The 22663-nt window shown below is 53.1% G+C and overlaps 1 protein-coding gene across 18 annotated transcripts in view; it reads right to left on the reverse strand.

The window, feature by feature from the left end:
- DENND1A (DENN domain containing 1A) overlaps nucleotides 1–22663 on the reverse strand; it is a 467166-nt gene that overhangs the window by 18736 nt on the left and 425767 nt on the right. For 16 of the 18 annotated variants that reach the window (XM_074330989.1, XM_074330982.1, XM_074330983.1 and 13 more), the window contains 2 exons: nucleotides 7775–7831; nucleotides 1468–1556 (listed from right to left, as the gene is read on the reverse strand). In XM_074330989.1, the coding sequence (XP_074187090.1) occupies nucleotides 1468–1556; nucleotides 7775–7831 (146 nt within the window). The remainder of the gene's footprint in view (nucleotides 1–1467; nucleotides 1557–7774; nucleotides 7832–22663) is intronic. The other 2 variants (XM_019728525.2, XM_019728519.2) reach the window with 1 other exon arrangement.

Genomic DNA, 22663 nt, shown 5'->3' on the forward strand with positions numbered 1-22663 from the left:
GTGCTTTTGTGCCGTGCAAGGGTATTCCGGGTTCACATGTCAGTATCTACCGGCCCATGACCCTGTATCCCAGTGCAAGCCCGGTTTTAAAGAGGTGGCTTTAAAGAAAAGTGACTGATTTCATCCCCCCAAGGAGAAATCTTGAAGGTCTCAGGAACTCTGAAGCCATGCCCCATTTTCTCCACAAGGGGGCAATCATAATCCACGCCACTCACGGCCAGGGACTAGTTAGTCCTCCATATCCCCACAGTCCTATTGTCAGCAAAAGTTGAACCTATACCCAACTTCAGGTGTCCTCTCTTCCAAACTGTGCATAACCAAGCATCTCCCAAGACAGACACACACACACGTACTCTGTCTCCCATAGCTTTCTGCACAAGGCTTGAGGGCTGCCCGAGTAGGCTGGTTCTACGGCACAACAGCCTCAAGCAACAAGAACTGTAAACCCAAGAATCCTGGAAGAGCTGAGGTGTATCGCCACCTGGCTCAGGCCACAACTTGACACTGCAGAATCCTTTCTGCCCTTTGGTCCTTTGGGCTGGGGCCTGCAGTCTCTCTTCTTTCCCCGAGAACTCTCTGAAAGTGGTGCAGACATGAGGACTGCACCCCCCTCTTCACCCAAGGCACTTTAGGGCCCCTGGGGCAATGTTTTTGGCTCCCCAAACTACCCTAGACCAAGATGGATTAGTGGAGCCAGTGTGTAGCTGCTGAGCTGTCTGGGCAGAGCCCGAGGGCTGTGCGCCTTGGGGACAAAGGGGGAGCCCTGCATCCCTCTGATGGAAGCAGTGGTCCCTTCCGCACACAGGTGGTGTGTAGCCTGAAGCCTCACCCCAACCAGGCAGCTTAGCCTGGGGCCACTGCTTGTATACCTGCCTCACCATGTACCCCATCTATCCAATACCTACCCAACATCTACTCAGCAAGTGACTTTAAGGTGAGTCCTACGCCAGGTGCCTGCCCCGAGGACCTCTGGGTCCATGGGGAGGTAGAAAAGCAGGGCTGTAGTAATATCAATGCTATGGCACAGGGGAGCCAAGTGGAGGTGGGGCAGTGGGTTGGCCAGTCCTGTGTGTAAATCTGAGCTCTAGACCTCAAGCTCCCCGGCCTTAGGGAGGTGGCGGCCCTTGTTAAGTGGTCACCTCCTTGGCCAGGTTCCTAACTGTCTCCTGCTGACCTTGCATCTTCAGCCTGAGCAAAGGCCCGGTACCTTCTTCTGAGCCTAAGTACCCTCATTCAAAGCCAAGCCCAGGTGCCCAGCTCTTTGGCTTCTGGGGCCTCCCACTGGTGTGACCACTGGTAGCAGAAGCCGACGCTGAACATCAAGCCTGCTCCCGACTGACCACTCTGACACGCGCGCTCTGGGCTCCAGGGACGCCTTTCAAAGGCCAGGGCTACAGCGTGGGCGCCACAAAGCGCCAGCCCCATGGGGCTCTTGCAGACAGAGGGGAGGGAGCGATGGGTACTCACTGCTCAGGGCTCGAGACGGATGTCCTCCGGCCTTCCACGGGTACGTTGCTCTTTGGTCTCCTGACGACATGTGGACGGGGAGGGCGCACCTAGAATGGGCGCAGGGAAAACCCCCAAGAGGGAGTGAGTTGGAGAAGCCAAACAGCAACATTCTGAAAATTCAGGTAAATGGCCCCAAAATCAATGTGGAGGGGTTTTCACGGAACAGGCTAAAAGGCTGTGCTTATTATGAGACCATTGCCACTGCACGTGCAACTGACGCGTGCTGGCATCTGGTGGCCTACTCAAACCGGAAAGGTTCTTCTGAAGAGCGTGGTTTTGTCACCTGCAGGGAGGGGGCAGTTCCCCCTGCCTCCTCACAGAACAGCTGGGAGGTAGGGGGAGGTTCGATGAGATACTGTCTACACAGGACCTGGAACAAAGAGGCCCTCAATGAGGCTAAGTCCCCACTCACCTTCTTCTAGAACCCAGAAACCCGTGGGCTAGAACAAAAAGGTTTCACTCAGCCTTTGTTTTTAGGGAACACGTGCTCATTTTGTTATTTTTACAACTCAATTATAAGATGCTTATTTTCCTCTCTTAATGGGGGTGGGAAGTAAATAATGGCATTAGAGAGCGCCATAAAGGTCATCTTCTGCCCCCCAGGGCATCCCCATGCAGCCCTCCTGTGCAGGGCTCAGCCTGGATGCCACATACTCTAGGTGGCTCACCGCGTGCACACAGCTCAAGGGGCACGGCTGGGTGTACTTGACAGTGAAGCACACAGCTTCCTGATCTACAGTCGGGCTGCAGTGACAAGATAGGCCTTTTGGTTTTTCTCCTGGTCTGCTGCCGCTGAAAGCCAAGACGAGGGCCTACTGAAAAAGACACCCTCTTCCCCAGCAGAGCCTGTGATGAGAGTTAGGCTGAGAATTTCAAGGTGCCCCTAGAAGGATACTCATTTTGTCCAATCAATATTACATGGCTTTAAATTGGGCACTGTCATCTCCGACCATTTCCAATGCCAGTGAGCTAAGCTAAGAAAGCCTAGCTGTGAGTTTCACGGCTGATAAAAATGACTGAGCACCCAGTGCAGGGGGCCTGCTTTCTCTCTGCAGGTGAGGCACCAAGTAAGAAATGCCACGATGGCTGAGGTTCTCGGACAGGACAGGGAAGGAGGGCACACACTCAATTTCCTGCCCACCCTCTTCTCTGAATCACTCCCCCAGCAATTTGTGGGCGACACAGCACAATGGCTTCGGAACAGAGATTACAGAAGTTGGCTGCACAAAAGACAAGTCTTTATAGAGTCTGATCAAGCCCTCAGGTCTCTGCACGTCTGATCTAACCCAAGTTTTTCCTGTGGAGTGGCCAGTCTGATCTCAGCCTCGTCTGGCAACTCAGAGAGGTGGTAAAAAAATAAAAAGTGCCAAATGCACCCCACCACTCTTGCTGTCCTCTTCTATGGGGCTACTGTGAAGATCCACTGAGATGACGCAGGAAAAGTGCCAGCACGGGGCCTGGTACACAGTGGGGCTCCATAAATGCTCACCTTGCTTCTCTGTGAGCTTGTCAATAACAAAAGGAGGCCAGGGGAGGGGTGTCTGTGAATTGGAAGATGCCAAATGTCATGGTCTTACTCTTGCCTAGCGTCCTGCTCAGTGCCTAGAAATCGAGTGGGGTCACTCAGCAAGATTTTTAGAAACCACTGAATGTTACTGCTTGGAATCTGAGAAGTGCACAATAATGTTGCTATTATTATCATTGTTGTTAGAACAGTGGCTGCCACAAAGCAGACACATCCAGTCACCATTTGCTGGATATACGAATGGATACACCCCCACCCATTCTAACTGTGAATTGGTTTCCCAGGCCAGAGCCAGAGGCAGCTGGTAAGCAGGGTCACCTGGTTGGGATGCTCCCCCAGACTTGTCACCACAAAGGCAGGTGTGCAGTTGGGGCGATGGAGCAGCTCTGTCCTGCCCCCAGGTCCTGGGGTAGGGGTTTCAGGAAAGGGCAGACATTAAGGCCGGCCAGCCTGTCCTTGCACATGGCTGCTCCTTGCTACAATAAAGGCTGGGTTAGGAATGTGAACTTGTGGCTGAAACGGGGGGATTAAGTTTGTGGCAACTTCAACTGAACTTGCAACGTGGTGAAACATGGGGAAAAAGAACAACAGAGCTAATTAGACGAGCTGAGCTGTCAGAGTGCCGCTGAATGGCTCAGCGCCAACAAACAAAAGGAATGGGTTGGCAATCAGCAGGATCGATGGAGAAGACTGCTTCATTAGGGATGATAAAACAGACAGAGCAGGCGAGGGGCGGGGCGGGGGAGGGGAGCGGGAGGCAGGGAAGGCGGGGGAGGGGGAGAAAGGCACTACAGACCAGGGACAGTCAGTCACCCCCAGCGCTACAGACACACCCAGAGTCACACACACCTGATTGGTGTGGACAAAGCCAGCCAGAAAATGATCCTCACAGGCAGACAACTACCCAGAGACGTGCACAGAGGCCTGGAGACACCAACACACACAAAGCTTCACAGATACACTCACAGAGGCACACACAAGCACAACTCTCTCTCTCTCTCTCTCTCTCTGATACACACACACACACACACACACACACACACACACACGGCCCCAAACCTACAGTTAGAGCCGCAACCAGACAGACACAGAGAGACAAAATGGTTTAATTAAACCCGAACCACAAGACGATGCCGACAACTGGCCCGTCATATTTCAGCGATCACATCCGTCTTTCTGGGGTGCTTAGGAAGGGTGGGGGCTGGGGATGAGGGAAGAAACCACATGCACACACCACGGCGGCCGCCCCACCAGTGTTAGGATCCCAGCAGTGCCAGGGGAGAAAATGCTAAACAGGGATTTTGAGCTCTGTTCAAGGGGGACTTGAGGGTAAAGTTGGGAAACCAGCCAATTCCCCACCGGATTTAAAACCTGAGAAATCTAAGTCGGCAGGGTTAAATGTGTATTGAATACAAAAGCACCGAGTACATTTGATTTTAATGGTGAGCAAGAAATAATAAATACAGAGCTTATAAAGCACTTCCCATGCAGCCAACCACAGCCTCCTCTCCCTCGCACACCCGACCCACTCCCCTCAGTCCACCAGACACTGGCAAGGCTTTCTTCTGCTCTTTCCTTTTCCTTCTCTTCAAAAAGAAAATCTAAACCCTCTGGTAACATCTGAACTCCAGCCACAGGTGCCAGGCTACAAAGCTCCCTCCGAAAGGCTGAGTGGCTACCCCCGCAGGCTACCGCCACCCTGGGGCAACAGCTGCACTTCTGCCCACAATGTTTGCAGCTAGGTGACCAGGCAAAGCCCGGCTGGGGGCCAGTGGCTCCTGACATGGGAGCTCGTCAGACCGTCCTCTTCGAAGGCCTTGAGGGGTTCCATACCCCGTGTCTCCCAGGTTCACCCCTAGTGTGCAGTGGTGCCCACTGGACCTGTCTGCACGAGTGCACTTGGAGTGAACACACCCTGAAAGCACAAAACCTAGGATTCCCATAGTGATCCTATTTGGCAGAAGGTGTCTGGGTTGGCACAAGTGGGTATACGTTCATGCTTCATGCCAGGGATGGTGCTAGGCACTGTACTTGTATGGCCTCATTACCCTCACCAGGTAGGTCTTGCTAAACCCATTTTACAGACAATGAAAGTGAGGCTCAGAGAAGGTAAGTATCTTGCCCCAGTCACATAGCCAGGAAGTGGCCAAGCTGTGATTCAAACCAGGGCAGGCCTTTCTGATTTCCAAGCCTACGAGACTGGTTCTGCTAGCACCCTGCCTCTTCAGTGCCAAATAACCGAAGGGGCGTGCAGCCCGAGTGCTGCGCTAGTCGCCTCCTGCACCAGAGCAGCGGCAGGCTTTTCTCAGGATGACGTTTGCATTCCCAAGTCCTCAGTTGCCCGTGGATGTGGCTACCTCCCCACCCCCAATCTGCACGAATCCTAATGCTGGTGAGACAACAGAGAGTCCACTGTAGCTGTCTCCAGTACCTGAGTTTTCCAAGGGGAGCAACCCTGACCCGTATCCTGCTTTCTAAGAGAGTCCCTGCCTGCCTCAGGTCCCAGGTCTCTACAGGGAACTCTGAGTGCTGCCCACTGGTTGCAGAAGAGGCCGCCTGGTGAGGAGCAAGGACAGGCACTGCAGACGCAGGCCAGGGCTCAAAGGCCAGCCTGACCTCTTATCGTCTCTTGGGTCTCAGCTGCAAACTGGGGAAACAGCATCTGCTGCCTCTGGGCTCTTCTAAGGACAAATGAGACAATAATTCCACAAGTGCCTAGCATACGTCAGGCACATAAAAAGTGCTGCATAAATGTTAATTCTCTGCCAGGATCCAATACTGCCCTAGACATTGCACAGGAAGCCCAGCCGGCTGCTGATTATTTTTTTCTCATCTGAAGGCTCTGCCCCAGTACTTTCTACTAAGATGGACTCCGTGGAAATGGAGGTGAAGGGTTCAGGGAGCTTGGGATGCTGGAGGCACCACAGGTTCTAGAGTCTGATGACCCCTATCTGTAGTTGAGGGGTTTGAGTTAAGTTACCGAGCATCAGTTTTCTCACCTCTAAAATGGGTGGAGACAGTGCCCTCCTCATAGAGTGACTGTCAGGTTCAATGGGATGACGTACCTAAGGACGACAGTCCTGAACAATGTTGGTTACCCAGAAACCCCGGCATTCCTTAGAGATAGTAAGATTTAAAAACCTGTCAAGAAGAACCACTCCTGTGTGCCAGACCTCTGCTGCCCCCTAACACCCCCCTCCGCCCCCAGTCCTTGGATGATGGCGCAATAAGGCCCTGGGCTGGCATTCCAGGCGCTTTACAGATGTCATCTGTGTTCACTCTTACAAAAACCCTCTGAGAAGGAGGGTCTATTAGAGAGAGAGAAGTGAGGCTCAGAGAGCCTCAGTATTTGCCTGAAGCCCCACAGCTTTGGTGTCCAAGCTTAGCATTGTCTATGCCCCAAGGCCATGTTGCTAATGCATACTGAAACTCTCACTGAATTACGCAAGGTTTGACTCAGAAGGGGTACCCACAGTGCTTTTTCTTTTTGCTGTTTGCGCCTTTCTTCTAGTGACAGTGAGCAGAAACATTCCAGCCTTTTCAGCTGTGCTGATGACCGCTTGGGTAACAGGATCGATTCATCACACGTGGCTGGAACTGTAACCTCACGACCGTCACACGTAAAGCCCTCTAAATCCCCCCAACCTCCACCTAGCCCTCTAACTCCCACACATGGTAGGGAAGGGGAGGAAAAAAGGACCCTAGAACTTTCCAACATCCACATAGAGAACAGCCACCCCATCGATGCTGGGTGTAAAAAACAGACACAGTTCAGCCTGGCCACCTATACCGTTTGGCCGCCACACCTTTCACAAGACGGATTTGGGCATGTGCGCTGCGGAGGGTGGGAGGGGGTTGGGACACCCGTTTGTGGGGGACCCTGAGGGCAACTCGGTGGGGACCTGACCCCTTTGCTTGGCTGCAGGAGCACTGGCCGCTTTGAACAAGAGACAAAAACTCGTCTTGGTAAACAGCCCTCACCAAATGATCCTAGCAAGTTTCCCACTTGAAAGGAACTGCTAACATTATTATGCTCCGGCATGGCCAAAGTCTAAGCTTACAAGGAAAATGACTTCACCGAGGCTGAAAAACGGGACCACACCCCATATTTTCCCACAGCATCTCTTTAAAAACATAGATGGTCTCCCTCTTTCTCTCGCCCACCCCTTTCCCAGGTGTTGGTGGGTTTATCACACATCGTCCTGCTTTTCCACCCTCCCTTGGTGCATCACACGGAAAGGTGAGCTTCCCGTGAGGCTTGCCAGAGGAGGAGCACCTATCTGCACTGGAACCAGTGCCATATTATCGGCCACAGACTCCTCCTTCGAGAGGACATCACATGCACCTGCAAACGCCGGGCTGGCGGGGATGAGACCCCTGCTGCCAGACATTTGCTTCCTTGGTGAGAAGAGGCGGTTGGAGCAAGGCTTTAAAGCTCATTGGCTAGAAACGTGGCTCATCCTAGGAGGTCTGCTGCACACACGGCAAACACACCACACGGTGGCCCCCAGTGACCTACAGCTCTGACCTGCAAGTCCCTGAACTGATTCACGAAAAGGAGAGAGAAGCCCAGAAAATGCAAGTTCGGGTTCATGCCACACAGAGAAGGGAAGCTGGGAACCCCAATCCCCATTTTTCTTTTGCAAGGCAGCTGAGTTCCAACTCCCAAGGTTTAGTCAGGCGGGGACAGCGGTCCAGGCAGTGTTAGGAGGGGAGGGGCCAGAACCACTGGCTACTCACGGGCGTCGAGCGCTGTATCTTGGGAGGCGGCGGGCGAGTGGGACGGAGTCTTTGTGGCTGCATTAAAGCGAAACTTAAAACATCAGTACACACGGAGATGGTTTGATGCATTTGCACACACGGTTTGAGGGCAAGCATCCAGGCCTTGACACGTCTGCACTGACTGGTCACTGGTCCTGTACATTCCATTTCTGAGGCCCTCCCCTCTGCCAATTTTTTCGTTCTAGCCTCGTCTCTGACCTGGACCACTGTAATCGTTTGCCACCAGGGGCCCCTGCCTGCATGCCCTCCAGCCATTCTCCACACAGGCCAAAGGGGATCTTCCAAAGTGCAATATGATGAGCATGCCACACCCCAGCTTCGAGACCTCTGCTGTGCCCCAACATCCCCCCTCCGCCCCCAGTCCTTGGATGATGGCGCAACAAGGCCCTGGGCTGGCATTCCAAATCCTCCAAGACCTGGGTTCTGCCGTGCCCCAGACCTTTCCAAACCTTCACCCATGCTCACCTTGGCAGACCCCCAAATGGCTCTGGCCTCTCATGCCTCGTTTCTTGCCTGCCCTCCAGGTGGGATGACCTATCCAATCCTAGTCTGCCTGGCAAACTTTTACTCATCCTTTAAGACTCTGCCCTGGTCAGATGCAACCTTCTGTGCTCACCCCGCCCAGTACTCCCTGCTCGGTGGGACTTGTCCCGAACACAGAGCATCTGCCACCCCCCCCACCCCATTTCTTTGAGGGACTTCATCCCTGGGCCTTGGAAGAAAATACATGCTAATAAATATCTGACGAACAATAAAATTTATACAAAATGCTTGGCTTTTGAAATCAGAATTTGAATATTATAAAAAAACAACGGAACAACAAATCCTGAAAGTCAAGCTTGGTCCTTTCAATGGCCCGCCCATCCAGGTGCCCTGAACAGTGTGAGAGATGGGTAGGCAGGGTTAGGAGAGACCTCTGACCCTCAGCAAACCCTGGGAGGCTTCCAGTTGGTTCCTGCCCATCCAACCACGTGGTTCACAAAGGTATGCCATTATTCGACAGAGTCTAGACAAGCACGGCCCACTACAGGAGCCAACAGCCACATGTGGTGAGTCCAAACTAAGACATACTGTAAGTATAAAGCAGTGGATTCCAGACGCTTAGTTTGAAGAATGTAAAATATCCTAGGAGTTTTTAATATTCGTTACATGTGAAAATGAAACTATGTTGCATATGTGGTTAAGCATATTAGAATTCCATGTGACTCCCCTGACACTTCTCCTGGACAGAGCTTTAGGGCTCCGGTTGGTTGGAATGATCCTTCAGATAGCAAACCTGCCTTCCAACTTACCCTCTGAACCCAGCTCCTGGGGGAAAGGGCTGTCAGAGTGGTGTGAGGGGAGAGGTGGCCGAGGGATGTGGTGGAGAATTGGGGTCTTCATGGCACATAGAGCTTGCCTGGATGGAAATATATTCCTGCTTCCCAGATTCTGTCTGGGCCAACCCATGCTCAGCGAGCCTTCTTCAGCTGGAGGCCATCTGGGGCTGAGGACGCCAGCCGTGAGTGTGGCTGCCCACTGAGCCATGTCTCTCCCCCTTCATGGCTTACAGGAAGTGTGCTGGGCAAAGGGGAATGGAGCCCCCCAACTTGCACTGCTCATCAGGAGGAAAGTACAAGGACAGGGAGAAGGGAGCCCCCCTCCTCGGGTGCACAGGTTGCTGCCCCCATCCACACCCCTCTCTTTCCTCCCCACCTGTTCCCTGGTGCTCGGCCACTCTACTTCTGGGTGACTGCCTTCTCCAGACCCACAGCCCTCACTGCTTGTCACCTCTGACCTGGCCATTTCCCTCTTGCTGGCTGGGGTGGCAGTGGGGCAGAGTGCTCAGGTCAGGAGGTGGCCTCTGGGGTCAGACAGTCTCAGACTGAACCCCAGCCTCCACTTACCCTCTGGGCTCCAATGGGCCCGTGGGTTAACCATCTGAGCCTTACTCTCCTTATCTGTACACGCAGTAACGGCAGCTCCTACCCGAGGGAGTTGTTAGGAAGACGCAATGAGACGACACTCGCCAAGGTCTCCCCACAGTGCCGCCAGCAACTGTCACCATGAGCAGGCTTCCCTGCCTCCAGCTTCTCCCCTCCCAATCCGTCTTCTACACTTGTTCCAGAGTGGACTCAAACAGAACACGCGTCCAGTCATGTCACCTGCCAGCTTAAATCATCTCAGTGGAAGGCCGGCATCTCCCAAGGTGTCTTCTGAGACACACCATCCTGGGAGATACAATGTATGGGAGAAAAAGGGGGGAGATGGGAGAAAAGGGGGTTCCTCAGCCAGGCAAGGCTGCGAAGTGCTGTCTACTGTCGTGTTCCTTTTGGAGATTCACAATGCCTGTTAGCACAGTAAAGGAAATCTGTACACACACACACACACACACACACACACAAATCCACCCTAAACAGACAAAACTCTATTAACTCTTTTTTTCTTAAAAGTCCTGTCTTCCCAATTTGTTTGAAGGACTCACTTTCCCTATAACACCCATTAAAATCCCCCTGGAAAATGCCACCTGAAGTTTTCAAAGCCCTCCAGATGCTGGGCGCCGCCCACAAACCTCTGCAATCTCATCTCTGATACATCCCTGACCAGGGCCCCCCACCCAGCCCTGCTCACCCAGTTGCTCTCCCTGAATGCCGCATGCATGCTTGTGCTTCCATGCTGGTCCCTAAGCCTGAAACACCCTTCCATTTCCATTTGTCTCACCCTTGGTGCCTCTTATTTATTGTTTGCTGCCTCAAGTGCCGCCTCCTCCAGGAGGCCCTCCTTGCCCTTCCCTGAGCAGGATGGGTCAGGTGCTTTCCACCCCCCACCCCGCCCCCTGTGTATTCAGAGCAGACAGATTGTAATTATTAGCTCACTTGCTTCATTTCTCTATTTCTCCTGGGGTCTAGTATAGTACTAGGCACATAATAGGTGTTCAGCAAATGATTTTTGGCTGAAACTTCCTGGCACATGTAGAAACTCAACAAATGTTAGTTCAACTTTCAGATTCTGTAATTAACTTATTTTCCTTTGACTATCATCAGGAAGTATTGGTTCTTTTGCAACTGAATTTATAAGTAGTGGGAGGAAAGCAGCCCCTTGATCACACCCAACCGAGAAGCCAGCAGAGTTAACTGGGGGGTTTAACGACACCAAGAAAAGATAATGGGGTAGAAATGTCCTCAGCAATCATGAAGGCCCCACTGCAGGGATGTAGCGTGAGTGACAGCACTTTCCCCAGGGCCAAGCACACACCAATCTGCAGCTATGAGGATGCTTCTGCTTCCTGGAGGAAAAGGAATAGTGGGGCTGCTAGGCTGTATTTCCCAAATATGTTGGGGTGGGATGGCAGTTGAGGACAGAGGTTGGGGAGAACTAAGTACTCGGAGGACAATTAGAACTCACGGGGTGAGTGGTGGTGATTTGGGTGGGAAGGGGGTGAGGAGAGAAGCCAGGGAAGAATCAACTCAACACACTATTTTCCAGAACCTGGCCCCACGTGCTTGGGAAGCTGAATCCGGGACTAACTGATGCTGGGACCATGACAGTGTGAGGTGGGGCCCAAGCAGACTGCAGAGCTGGCCAGGACTCAGTGTAAGTCATTTAGGTGAACTAGGAGCAGCCTCTCTGTGCATTCCCCAGGGTGGAGACTCTGCACCCCAGCCCACAGCCCAGGGCCGGCACGAGCTTGTCTGTCTCTTTCCAAGGCTCTAGTGGCAGGAAGCATATCCTTCTGTGGACATGGAAACAGACCGGACCTGCTCAAGGCCCCCACTTGGTAATGGGAAGTGCTGGGAGTGGGTCTCGGGCCTCTTGACTGCAAATCCAGTGCTCTTCTCACCACTGGAAAAGGCAGCGGCTAAACCAGAAGAGCCTTAACACAGAAGCAGAGAACTGAGAGGTCCACACACGTTTCAACAGAAATCACGTTACATGTGATCCTCAATTCCTCGCAGGATCGAATTGCGGCCACACTGACTGCTGTCTTACGTGAGTTCAAACAAGCTGGGCCCTTAGCAATCTTTTGTTTAGAAAAGTTCCGTCCCACAATGTAACTGGCACTTCCTGAGCTCGGCTGTGGTGGGGTGGGGAGTTTCCTTGATCAACAAAAGCAGCTACCCTCCCGAAGGTCATGTCCAGCTGGGGAAGCTGACTCACTCTCGCAGGGTGGAAGGAGTTGCCCATGGAAGTTTATGGAACAACTGCTTGGGGGCAGGGCCTGGGGACTCAGAAGAACACAGAGCTTTTGTCCTTAAGGGATGCGTGGTCTGATAGGATTTGTCCTACAACACAGAAAAATTGCTTTCTTAAGAGTACAAAGAGTATTCGGGCTAAAGCCCAAGAAATACACCACGTTGGGTCAGAAAGACATGGGTTCAAGTCTTGGCTCTGTCATTTTCTAGCTGAGGTCACAACTGGTTCCACCACTCAGGTGAGTTATTTGACCTAACTCTCAGTTAACTCTTCAGTAAAACAGAAATAACTCGTGAGTCACAAGCCCTGGTGTGAGGATGCTACGGGGGTGCAATCCAGCTGTGTGAGACTCTGGCCCAGCATCCTGAAGAGGAAATGGGACCATCCAATCCTCTGTCCTCCCGATGGACTCGCAAGTCTTCCCAGAAAAGCCCTGCAGACGTGAAGACCTTGGTTTTCCAAAGGAGTGCACTGTCAGCCAAGCACTGCTGAAGGAGACTGGATTTTAATAGTAATTTCTTCTATTTATATGATGCGTTTTCCTTTCAAAGCATTCCTACTTCTCTTTCCTTTGAGCCTCACATCCCCTGGTGAGGCAAGTTAGAGAAGAATGATTTCCCTGCTATAGACAGGAAACAGGAGGCCCAGAGAGGTTAAGGGACTAGTATGAGGTCACACAGCTAGTAGCAGGCACTAAAACAAGCAGGTATTCTCAGCCCATTGTGCTATCCTTGTCAACCCCAATTTCCAAAGTCATCTGGAATCCTTTCTGACACGGTTTTCTAACCTTTGTCCCTTCTGAAGTTAGAGTCTGGTGTTAGACATCTGTGCCTCAGAGAACAGGCTGGCGAGAGAGAACGACTGCCGTCTTCCGCTTCCTGCCTCAGCCGAGCATCTCTTTCTGGTGCTTTCCAGAGGCACATGATTCATTTGTTGGACCATTTAACAGTGGAGGACACTTTGTACAGGCACAGGGCTCCCACTTTGATAGAGGGGCTATAATGCTGGGACAGAGGGGTGCCGAGGTCTGTGGAGGTCCACAGATGGGGATGGTAGGGAGTTTGGGTGCCTGGCATGGGGAACCACAGTGGTCCGATGAGACGGGAGCGAGGGTGAACATGAGGACGGGGCAGGCCAGGACCTCAGTCGGGCTGGTGGGGGACACGCAGGATGTACAGGGCCTTGAACGCCAGGCTAAGAAGTGTGGACTTTCTCCTCAGCGCAGTGGGATTCAGGTGGGAGGGACACATCAGAGGCCTTGGTGTCCTTGGTGGAAGAGAAGGACAGGTGGGCTTCTAAGGACAGACACTCCCCTCCAGCCACAGGGGCCTGCTGAGGCCTTCACGTTGTCAACTTACCACCTCGGCCACTTGGCTGCTGGTAGCTGCGAACACAGGGTGAGCCTGAGAGTGTGACTGACATGTGTGCCCCAGAGAAGAGAGGAACTCCGCGGCCTCTGCCTGGCCCTTGGTGTTTAGATCTGTCAGCCGTGTGGGCCAGGTGAGTATGCTCATTGGATGCGAAACCCACATTTATGAGGACAGCATCTGATTTGCAGTTAATTTGTTGATGCAGCAAAACACATTGTTTCCAAAAGGTCAGGAGGGGAAGCCGTGTTGGAATATCAACTTAATTACCTGGGCAGCATGGATGAGCGGGCACCCTACATGGGGCTGCAGGGTGGAAAACGCTCGACTGCCAGGCACTGACTTGGGGCCATGTGTAGAGTGTGCAGGGGGTGGGGTGGGGGGCAGCACACAGTGGGGAGAGCCAAAGCACTTCCTGCCTGCCGTGTTCCTGGTGCCTCACCAGCAATCTTGCTAGCCCAGGGAAGCCTCATGCCAGAATGAGGGTTGTCACTCCATCTCACGGATGAGGGGAGGCAAAGACTTGCCCAGGGTCACACAGAGCTGTGAATGGCAGGCCTTCTGAAGAGGCTCAAAGAGCTCATCTCAAGGAAACTGCAGGCTGGGGCAGGGGTCCTGTGATGTATGTGAGAGGGAGCTGGCTGTGTAGGAAGTAACACTTGGATTTAGTCCCCATTGAGGCCCCACCTTGGACTACCCCTTCAATATCCCTTCGAGGTCAGAATCAGCATTCCCATGTCACTGCTCGGAAAGCAGGCTCAGGGAGGGGGGGCAGGTGCTGCCTAAGGCCACATAGATGAAATGTCCCAAGCAGTGGAAAGACAGGCCAGACCCCAACCAGGGACCTGGTGTGGGGAAGGAGATAGAACACAGAAGCCGGAGGCCACAAGGAAAACCAGCTTCACTGAAGGCCGAGGGCTGTGCATACACAGCTTGGGGTGAGGAAGCACCCTGCCTGGAGGGCAGCCGGGAGCCTGAGGCTGCCCTTTCTGAGGGCCAGAGAAGGTGGGCTGTGCCCGATGGCAGCTGGAGCCTGCGAGCTGGCCTCCGAGGCTGGCCCCAAACGGGGTCTCAAAGCCTTTGCATCTGAATGGTGTTCTGAATCGTCCCTTTCCCATCAGACTCCTGTCTAACCCACACGCACGAGGGCCTGGTGACCGCAGTGGGGAGGATGGATAGATGCTGGGGTTTCTCTGTCCTAGGGATGTGCCCCAACCAGATATAACTGCCAGGAATGGAGAAGGTGAAAGAGAAAATTCACAATTAAACTCTGTCACTGTTTAACGAGGAAAGAGTTCACCTGGTTAATTTTCCTGGCTAGTAGCCACATCAATGCTCTGACCTATACATGAAACGGCCCCAGTGGGAGAGGAAGACAAAGCTTTCCGTGGCTCTACAAAGGGCCTCTGGGCTGAGAGCAAGGCTCCTCTAACTCCTCGGGACTGGAAAGCCGCTATTATGCAAGGTATGGAAATAAAAGAGGGCTTCTTTTGATATGCCTCCAAAAAGGAGTGTATTGAAGCCATATTTGTGTGGAGTGTCTCCTTTGAAATGCCCAACTTGCTCTCTCGGGCACAGCTCTCGTCTGTCCCCCAACTCCTGTCATTATCTCCCATCCTCTTCGTCTACCCTCGACAGAGCTGGCCCTGCTTGTTGGGGAGGATCAAATGCTTGCCTCTGCTTCCGAGTTTCAGCAAGGCCAGCTGGGGAACAGCGGCCACTGGTGCCCTATAGCACCTGCTGCGTGCCAACAGCACTGGGCTGGGCCCTGGGGCCGCAGAGGGGACCCTGGGATCCTCGGGCCCTGAAGCATCTGCAGAGGTGACTCGAAGCTCCAGCTATTCCCTGGAGGGATGCTCCTTGCACGATGCTGTACAGGATGGACTTGTACTTCATGGCTGAGGAAGAAGTTTCCATCCAGCCCACATAGGAAGAAAAGGAGGTGCTTCTTCATGGGAAAGAGAGGCTGGAAGGGGCCCTCCTTTCGGAGCACCTTGGACGGGCCATGTGTTCCTTGGAATATCCCAGTCAGTCCTAAAACTCAGGGGAGAGGCTCTGTCACGATCCTCATTCTATAGACGGGGAAACTGAGGCCCCTTGCCCAGATTGGTGCAACACACCAGGAAGCCGGTGGCGGTGGCTTTGGTCTCCAGTTGTCAGACTCCAGAGGGAGGTTTCAGCGTGCTGTCCTGAGGCACTGTGTGTGAGGGGGTGCTCCGGAAGGAAGGTGGCCCTGGAAGAGAAACCACCGCCCCTGCTGCGGGGTCTGTCAGCCAGCCTCTTTGGGGAGGGAGTGCTTAGGATCCAGTCGACGCAACGTCACCTCGCCAGACCATTCTCGCAGGCCAGACCTGGGCACTTCCCTGGCAGTGAGTTCCGAGCTGAAAGACGGCTCAGTCTGAAGAGCAGTGCATTCTCTCCCGATGTTGACAGGAGTAGTATTTTGTAGTGGTGCTGGTTAATTTGTAGTGGCATTTGTGGTTTGAAGCCTTGTCAAGATCCCTGATTACTTCCCGTGCAAGGAGCTGGGCTGACGTGGAAGTTCACATGCCGAACAAAAGCAGGGAGGCAGCTGTGAGGGAAGGCTGCAAGGGGGCTGGGTGACCCTGCTGCTTGGGGGACAGAGGCGGGGAGGGAAGAGGGCTGGCAGTGGGGAGCCTTTTGTTTTGAGTCAGGTGCAGCTGCTCGGTCTGAATAGGTGGCATCCCATTGGTGGTCCGAGGTCGGGTGCAGGGGCAGGGAGCTTTGCTGACGCGTGCCATTCTCTGCCCAGACAGGAGCGGGAGGAGGGTGTGCATTGCTGCTACCTACACCAGGGCAGCCATCTGGGATGCCATCAAGGGTGCCTGGGTGACATTCCCAGGAGGTGGGGGATAAGAGGAGGGGCTTCCAGATGTTGGGAGAGAGAATCCCCCTCTGATACCAGCAAGGGCTACTGTTTTCTGGTACTTTCTGTGTACCAGCTCCTGTGCTAAGAGCACTACATACAAGGTCGCTACTGATCTCAATAACCCTTCAGAGAAGGTAAAATCCCCATTTGGCAGGTGAAGAAACTGAGGCTGCCTGGCTCAGTAACTTGCCCAGGCCAGGCCTCACAGCTCACAGGTGGCCGAGACGGGATCCAAGTCCAGGTATGTCTGACCCCAAGGAAGCCCACCCTCCTTCTATCAGACCAGACACACAAACCACAGAACAAGATGCTGAAACTTATCCCCTTGAAACTGAGGGTGCTCCGCTCTCCCTGGGGAGTTCTCCCTCGTAGCATTTTGTCCTGCTAAGCCCGTTCTGACCACACAGAAAGGTTGTCTTTGCAGCCGTCTGCATTTCACTGGGCCTGCGTCCCGATTCAGTGAGGGTTTGCTCAGTGCATGGGAGGGCCAGGGCCAGCTCAGCAAAACCGAGGCTAATTTATCATCTCTGGAATGATGTCCACCCCGAGCAGTACAGCACTAGGAAATTAGAGTAAAAGTGCTCCCCTGATCTTGCAGTTGTACCAACAGGCTCACACAGCATCCTCTGGAAAGGGGGTCTGGGGATCAGGTTCTCAGTGCTCTCCCTGCCACCAGGGTCCCCCCATCCACCTGCAGCCGGGGAGTTGCTCATATCCCTGGAGACAGTCCTCGGCAGGCAGGCCATCTATGACCCTGCCTCTGCCCCCACCAGACCTATGTCCCACCCCTCCACAAGCAGCCCCTTCTTTCCAGCCCTGCCCCTCATAACACACGTGTTCGTCCCATATGCCCTGCCTTCCTTGCCTCCTGGATGGATCCCGCTCACCCCTCAAGCCTCTTCCCTTCCCTGGAAGCTGTCCCTGTCTTCCTGGCTCGATAGATAGCTGGGCTACTTTCTTCCGTCCCTCCCCAAACGACGATGGGCTCCTTGAGGGTGGCACTGTGTCTCCTTCACATCTGGCCTCTGGCTCTGGGCACAAGGCCCACACATGGTAAGTGCAAAGCAAATGCTTGCCCAAGATCGTGGAACTACTGTAGCATCAAATTATCAGTAAGCCATTGGCCAGCGTTTGGCTAAACCAGACCAACTAGCCACTGACCCTGTCAGTCGAGTTGCTCCGTCCACTAGGCTGGCAACATTTCTGGCATGCTTTGATCAGGAAGAACCCCCAACCTAGCGCTGCGCCGACCTAACAGGTTGAGCCCCAGGGCCATCCCAAAAGCAAGAGACTTTTTGAGTGGAATGTGAATGTGGGAAGCAATAGGAAGCTTAGATATGAAATATCTCAAAATTTCCCCAGTGTGTCTGTTAAAAAAAAGACAGTCAGGTTCACTAGACAGAGGGGTTTTTTTTGGTTTTTTTTCTTCCTCGGAACAAATGGATGGAGAACCTGGTTTTAAAATTCCTGGACCCTGGAATACATTTCTATCTGTGTCAAAGTCTACCTTCCACCGCCTCAGCAGAGTTTAAAATCCTAGCTAATAGGTTAACAACTGTTTTTCTTCAGCTTCAAATGAAGAATATCAGAAGGCTGGGGGAATATGCAGCTCTCCAATTTGTACGGACTGCACACAGCTCCCTGCAATGTGTGTTTGACAGGACTGACATTTTGTACCGCTGTGAGATGGGAAAACGTGTGACATTTTTATTCATGGTGGCGTACGCCCTTGTAATGATCAGCTCTGGTCGATGTGCTTACCGCAGCAGCCCCAGAGCCCTCGGAGAACAAACAGGAACCCAAGGTGCCAGCAGTCCGACTGCCTTATTAAACACCGCCAGGATCCTAACGAAGACCAACTGCTGGAAAATCTCACTGTCAAATCCTCAAGGACATTGTCAGCGCACAGCTAACTGCATATATTTTTCATTTAAAATACTGAAATCCAGCATTGTGCCATTACAACCGAGGGGAGGGGCGCCCACTCCAGTGGCCATTCTGTCAGCCGCCTCTTCGGAGCTCCAGATGTTTGAGCTGGATGCCCAGTGGGGTTCAAAGCTCAGAGAGGGGTGGCAGAGACTGGGAACCTACTTTCTGAAAACCCAAACCTACCCTCAGGGTGAAAGGCTGAAAGCTACAGGGCTCTCGTAAGAATCACTTGGAAAGTCAACCCACGGGTTCCTTTCGAAAGCCAAAGCAAATCTGCATAATTAGAAAATCTGTCCCTGCCCCCCTCCCCGCCAGCCAGCCAGCCATCTTCCTGTAGTCGCAACCCATTACATCCTGCAACGTGGTGCTAATCAGCCTTCTCCTTGGCGGCAGACCTTAAGACATCTGTAGGAACACACGGCCACGCTAAGTTTCACACCTTGGCAGAAAGGCTGTGTGTCAGGATGCCCACCTGCAATCTCACCACTTGCCTCAATTCAAAGGCCTCCAGGTCAGTGGGCAGGAGGACGCCCTCCCTCTGGCGGTCACTTCTAATGCTGATAGACACTGATGGATGGGAGCCAATCACTTGGCAGGTCCTTGGAGCTTTTTGTGGTTGTTACACTAGCTGATTTGGCTATGGCTGCATATGCTAACGTACTGATATATTTATTTTGTAAATATGTATTATTTACACAGTGCCTCCATTTCCATACTCTTGCCCCAACGCACCGAGACACGCTCTGCTATTTATTTATGGGATCCTTGGCATAACAGGCCTAACGACGCCTGTGTGTGGTTCTTGCAGGTCTGCAACAAACCGTAAGTGGTTGGCTGCACAACTGGATGTTCTCCATCCATCATGGGCGGAGGCTTGCGTTCCAAGGGGCTGCCCGTAAGGCTGGTTTAGCATAATACTGTACATCATCCTTGGTGGGACTGACCTGGGATGCTGTAGGGCCGGCAACCCAGAGACTAGGCGCCATCCACACACACCCTGCGATGGGGCCGAGGGGTAGAGGAAGCGATGGGTGCCCTGGTTACAGGACCCAGAGAGAGTGTGAAAAGGAAGGCGGCTGGCACACAGCCCTGGGGCAGAAGCAGGACAGTGGGGGGAGGGCGCTGGCCCCTATTCCCTCTAAGCTGGCCACTCCGTCCCTCAGCCGAGCAGTCCACCCTGGGATGCACAGGGAGGCATCCGCTGGCCCTGCACACCCCAGCAGACACTCCTTTTGTCAGATCTCGTCACAGCATATTGGCTGGAGGAGAAATGCAGCCTATGTTCAGCCTCGGGCCAGTCCCCGGTGAACTTCAATAGCTCCCACGGATGGCATCCAGCAGATTACCACGTTCTGTCTGTTTGGCCTCCTAGATCTCTCGCCAGTCTTCCCCTCACTGTTATCCCCATCAGCAGCATCCTAGGTCAGGCTCCCCTCCCACTACTCTGGCCTGAACATCAGCAGCGTCATTAGCGGTCTTCCCGCCTTACCTACATCCACCCCTTTCCGTGCTGGTCCCAGAGTACGTGTTCCCAGATGCCATTCCCTCAAAAATCATCCTTCACTGGCTTCTCGACACCCACAGATATGTTTCAATCTCCCCTGAGGCCTGGCCAGAGTAGCTCCAGGCCCTCGCCTATGCCTCCTGGCCGCTTGCTTCCCCATGCTAGTCTGAAGAGTCAGACTCTCCTATCCTTTACATGTCACTCTCTTTACCTGCAGTGCCCTCCTCCTCTGGCTCCTGATAAACAACTCATCTTTCAAGCTCCAGAAGAAATGTCACCTCCTCCAAGAAGCCTGCCCTGGTTCCCCCAGACTTCCTTAGGGCACCTCTGCAGTTCAGTACACTTATGTCCATTAGGCTTTCTCTTTCCATATGGTTTGTTACCTGTGTCTCTCAGACAATTAGTGCCATGAAGGCAGTACCACATCTCATTCCTCTGATCCTGGGGCCTTGGAAAGGGCTTGGATCTGACATGCCTCCTTATAGGCAGAATAAGTGAAGGAAGGAATTAATGAGGGCATAAAAGAATAACTCAAGAGTTCTGCCTGGCTAAAAACTTCAGGATTTTTAATCGCAAAGATATGAGAGCAGCAGGGGGAGAATTCTTGGCTGGGCTCATGGTTTGGGCAATGGAATGTGTTTGGTAGACAGCCCTGGGGCAAAAGCTTTCCCCCCTCTCCCATCTCCATAGAGACCGTCCCCTGGTCAGCACACCTGGACAGTCACTGTCTCCTGGACTGCTGATTGCTACAATCCACCTGGCCTCTCAAGGCACGTCGCCAAGGCTGGGCCTACTGCGCCTTTGGAAATATTCACTGTCACCCTCTCCAGGAAGTGTAAACAGGGATCCAATCCAGAAGAGGTTTGGGTGAGACTGGGGCATCCCTGGGAGGGCCAGGAAGTGGCTGTAACCATGGAACCATGTGGCTGAGGGGCAGCAGCATCTCAGGAACTCAGTTTAAACTGCTTGCAGGCAGTTTAATCCCCCATCACACTCTGCACTTTAAGTAGGATATAATCAACCACCCCTTTTATATGGGAGAAGTCCCTTTTCTATATTCTCTTTTCATACTTTTATTACATTTAAAAATCCTTTGTAGTGTAAATGAAATGGGGTACAATATTCCAGAAGACATGGAATCAGGCAGACTGACAATAAAACTGACCTGGTAAAAACAATGACCTAAGTTAGGGACCTGATCAGTGCAATCTCAGATCAAGGGTGCCAGCGGCTGGCATGCAGCCTTTGCTACCAGGGAGCTGCTGTCACCGCCCAGCTGTCACAGGTCAGGGGAGCTGTGGTAAAGTGAAAACAGCCAGGGCTTTGAACTCGAATCCATTTTACCAGCTGGAGGGTAGGGGAAGGCCCTTGACTCTACTGGGAAGTGCGGCAGTCAGGGTCCCAACTGCATGTTTGGGGAAGATAATGCAAGAAAACGCAAGCCCCTATTAAGCACGCTGCCTGGCACCCAGAAGGGCTGTGTCACTGTTGCTCTCGCCCTCTATTAAGGAATAAGGGGCTCTGCTAGGTTTACTCTGGTGAGAAAGCAAAGTCCCAAATCTGGACAGCAGCCATGAGCCTTAACCGGGAGTGAGGGAGAAGCAGAACAAAGAGACCTCGACCTCCACAGCCATGCTAAGTCACACTGCTCGATTCTAAGCAGGCTCCAAAACACGGGCAGCCACACCCAGGTGCCTCACGAACCAGGTGAGCTGATGAAAAGGGCTTGATGAGAAGGGTTGAGTGAGGCCAGAGCCTGGTTTGGAATTCTTGTTCTGCCACTTGACCTTGGGCAAGTTACTTAACATCTCTGAGCATCAGCCCTCTGGGGATAATAACTACATTGATTGTATAGGGTCGTTGAGAAGATTATAGGAAAAATGATGCTTGTGGAGGGGTCTGGCTCACACACAGTAGGACTACATTACAATGAAAACCAACCCAATCCATCTGACCCTCCCCTTATCCTGCCATCCCTTCTCCTGGGCACAGCCGGGTTACTAAGTGACCTAGTCCACGGAGGGCTTGGGGATTGATGGGACACGATGCGATAGGCAGCTCCTGGTTCCATCGTCCTGTGGCTGCGGGGCAGGACTCCCTGTACAGCCACCGACACTTAGCTGACGCTCCTGGAGGATCTCGCTTGTGGGATGTAATTTATTTTCAATATTTAGTGTTTTATTTCCCCTTTCCTACTATGACAAACTCTCCACCTTTGGCATAGAGAATTCTAATCTGAGAAAATGCCTCCTTTGGTCTCACAGAATCCGATTTCCTGCTCTTGTCCTGCTGGGCTCACTGCCTCCTTGGCAGGAAGCTGGATTCCGAGCTGCTCCAGCTCCAGCACAGACCTTAAAGAAAGGCTGTTTTTTAGTCTCTGGTCCGTCCCCTGGCAGAGACCTCACTCTCATACTGCTGAATGCAGATAGACGCAAGAGGTCTGTCACTCATGCACGGCACCACACGCAGGCTTCTAGAGGGAACACAGGCCCTGCAGGATAGCTGCTTCCCCCTTTTGGGTTTCTCCTGCTCTGCTGAAGCGACTGGCTGCTCAGGACACAGGAGGCACAGGGCTGCCCTCACCCCTCCCGATTCACCCTTTCATGCATTCACTCACTCACCCCAGGCATCCCCCAGATTCTCCCTGAGCAACTCAACTGTACCAGGCTCTGTGAGGGTGTTAAGGTCACAGAGATGAGGCTGATACTGCCCCAGGGACAGCGTGTCAGGCAAGGGGCAGTGCTGGCCCACAGCAGGAAGGGAGCCCTCTGCTTGGAGGAGTCCGAGTCGGGGAGGGCTTGTGGGGGAGGGGTGCTTGAGGTGGGTCCTGAGAGGATGCGATGTGTAGGGTGGCGCAGAAGAGCAAGGACGGTCCTGACTATAGAAATGGGAGCTGATTCATTGCGGGGTTTCTCCAGTGCCCAGCACAGGCTCTGGCCTGGAGCACATGCCCATAAATAGAGGTAAAGTTGTGTGTTGGGGAC

Source organism: Rhinolophus sinicus, linkage group LG04 (assembly GCF_036562045.2).
Source record: "Rhinolophus sinicus isolate RSC01 linkage group LG04, ASM3656204v1, whole genome shotgun sequence".
NCBI lineage: Eukaryota > Metazoa > Chordata > Mammalia > Chiroptera > Rhinolophidae > Rhinolophus > Rhinolophus sinicus.